General features: G+C 37.2%; 1 protein-coding gene across 1 annotated transcript in view; it reads right to left on the bottom strand.

Annotated features, from left to right (window-relative positions):
* Positions 1 to 1,699: 1,699 nt before the first annotated feature.
* LOC137971013 (uncharacterized) overlaps positions 1,700 to 2,894 on the bottom strand; it is a 29,372-nt gene continuing 28,177 nt past the window's right edge. Inside the window, exon 6 of the mRNA XM_068817706.1 lies at positions 1,700 to 2,524. Within this exon, the coding sequence (XP_068673807.1) occupies positions 2,196 to 2,524 (329 nt within the window). The 3' untranslated portion in view covers positions 1,700 to 2,195. The remainder of the gene's footprint in view (positions 2,525 to 2,894) is intronic.

Below are 2,894 nucleotides of genomic sequence, written 5' to 3'. Positions count from 1 at the left end.
ACTTCTTGAGGCATATGTGTTTCTAATCGGTTTTATACTTCAAACGTTTCGCCGTTTAGAGCTTCGTCAGTGAATGAAGATTATGAGTACAAGATTGCTTTATGTAAAAAAAAAAAAAACTTAGTACAATGGTGGAATTTCAAGGCTCATTAATTTGATGGTGTTAATCTAGATTTAGAGCTCGTCCATTGCAACCATTCATGAGGTTCTCATGCTTGCGGATTTCTAGCGCTTCAATGATTTTACGCGTGCGGATGTCGTGGATGTTCCTGTGGAGGATTCCCCGAGAGATATCTTGCATAGATGGTTTGTTATGGTTGATCAAATGTGAATAAACCGTCTGTTTCACCATTCTGATATGTTCTTTTATTCTGGATCCGATAGTTCTACTAGTTTCGCCGATATAAACCGTGTCGCAGTGCGAGCATTTGATTTTGTATACACAGTTTTTTGTTAGGCATTGGTTAGTTCTTGTTGAAGAGCCGCACGTATCACAGGGATCTGGGCAGCATTGTTTTTCTTTGGGCGGCGTAAATATTCTTGATGATGAGGAGCCATTAATATAGTGTACTCTGATGTTATCTAGACCTGTCCGTTTTAAAACTGCTTGTGTTTGCCTCTTGAGATCTTCGTTGATAAATGGCATCTTGATGTAGACTAGACCTTGTTCTTGTTCGGACGGTTGTGACTTGCATTTTCGTAGAGTGCGCTTGATTGTTGATTTTATAAATGATCTGGGGTAACCATAACAAACCATCTATGCAAGATATCTCTTGGGGAATCCTCCACAGGAACATCCACGACATCCGCACGCGTAAAATCATTGAAGCGCTAGAAATCCGCAAGCATGAGAACCTCATGAATGGTTGCAATGGACGAGCTCTAAATCTAAATTAACACCATCAAATTAATGAGCCTTGAAATTCCACCATTGTACTAAGTTTTTTTTTTTTTTTTACATAAAGCAATCTTGTACTCATAATCTTCATTCACTGACGAAGCTCTAAACGGCGAAACGTTTGAAGTATAAAACCGATTAGAAACACATATGCCTCAAGAAGTTATTTCCTTATTACATTATCTATCGAGGCATGGCTACACCTTTCTTCTTCTCATCATATATATAGATATAGATATAGATATAGATATATATATATATATATATATAGATATATATATATATATATATATATATATATATATATATAATAATTTGAGTGTACAAATAGCGACAGCGAACTACTAGCAGATCCACTGAATGAAAAACATATTGCCGTGAGTGGGAATCGAACCTGCGTCCCCCTGGTTACTAGTCGGGTGTGCTAACCATATTTTTGAATCAACAAGGCTGGAAATCCAACGATCCAATATTTCTAGCAAAGCGTTGTGTATCCTTCGGATCCTACTAGCTTGGGACTACATCGTTGGATTTCCAGCCTTGTTGATTCAAAAATATAATTTGTTATTAGCTGGTAGCCTGTGAATCATCCTCGGATGATCCGATGTACGTCCTGTTCCTGAATGTTAAAACGCCGGGGAACCCCGTGGCTAACCAATGACCTCACCGATTGCTCTGTTTCCAGCAGGGTTGTCGTGATGGTGCAGTGGTTAGCACACCCGACTAGTAACCAGGGGGACGCAGGTTCGATTCCCACTCACGGCAATATGTTTTTCATTCAGTGGATCTGCTAGTAGTTCGCTGTCGCTATTTGTACACTCAAATTACTCAATATTTCTAGCAAAGCGTTGTGTATCCTTCGGATCCTACTAGCTTGGGACTACATCGTTGGATTTCCAGCCTTGTTAATTAAAAAAAAATATATATATATATATATATATATCAAAATCAAGAAATACGTAAATATATATCGCGATACTACACACTAAATCGTCCAATAACATGTTTATTATCCAACCTTTTCGCACTATATTTTTAGAAAGTGAATTGTAAACAACCGAGAACGTTGGACAAATTTGTACGTGACAAAACGTCAGCACCTCAGCTAGTCAAACCGGTTTTCTACTGCACAAATAAATGTACAAATATATCCTGGAATATTTGTGCTCGTCTCGTGTGTTTTCTATACCATAATTAAAACGGCTGGATAGACTCGGTAATTACTGTAAGATGAAAACACTGCCAACATTTTCATTACACCATAACACGCTAAATATGGCAATCCTTTCGCCTCGTTCTAAGTGGTTGTCTCGTAAAATACCTCAATATCAGTGGGAGTAAATTTAAAGCTTCCTGCATAAAATGTACAGGAAAAACCAGACAAATAATACCCTGGGGGAAGGGGGTAAGAGCCGCCACAATGTGTGTTCGAATTTCGGTCGCTGGCAGCGTTGTTTGATATGCGGATGTCGTGTCCGCGACCAAAGGTTGGTCCGTAAATGGAACATCTGTATATAGCGTCATTCTTCCTTGCTGAATTGACCTGCAGCTTAACAGGAGCGTAGCCATTGATGTTATACAGTGAGTAGATAAACGATTTATTGGATGAAGCATAAGCACAAGAACCTATAAAAGACAAATACAATGTAATGATATGTATTCAAATATATTATTTAATTTATAAAAAAATCCTTCTTCATTATTATTATTATTATTATTATTATTATTATTATTATAAGGTTATTGAAGCGAATAATGCGAATAATATTAGATAAAGACAGTATTTCAGAATTGAAAACTTAAATTTATTCTCTATACAAACACTTTGTCAAACTTTACAGCAATACCACATAAACAAGGAGATTAATAATAAGTTATTGATAGAAATCTTATTTTGTTTGAGCAAAGTATTGCCTCTAGTAGTGGACCTCTTATGTCAAGGTCTAGCCTGCGTAGCAAGCGTTCCTGTTCGACAGAAGAGCTTCGAACCGATTTT

This window comes from Montipora foliosa, chromosome 9 (assembly GCF_036669935.1).
Source record: "Montipora foliosa isolate CH-2021 chromosome 9, ASM3666993v2, whole genome shotgun sequence".
NCBI lineage: Eukaryota > Metazoa > Cnidaria > Anthozoa > Scleractinia > Acroporidae > Montipora > Montipora foliosa.
The sequence above is the reverse complement of the archived record's forward strand: the minus strand, read 5'-3'. Positions and strand labels throughout refer to the sequence as shown.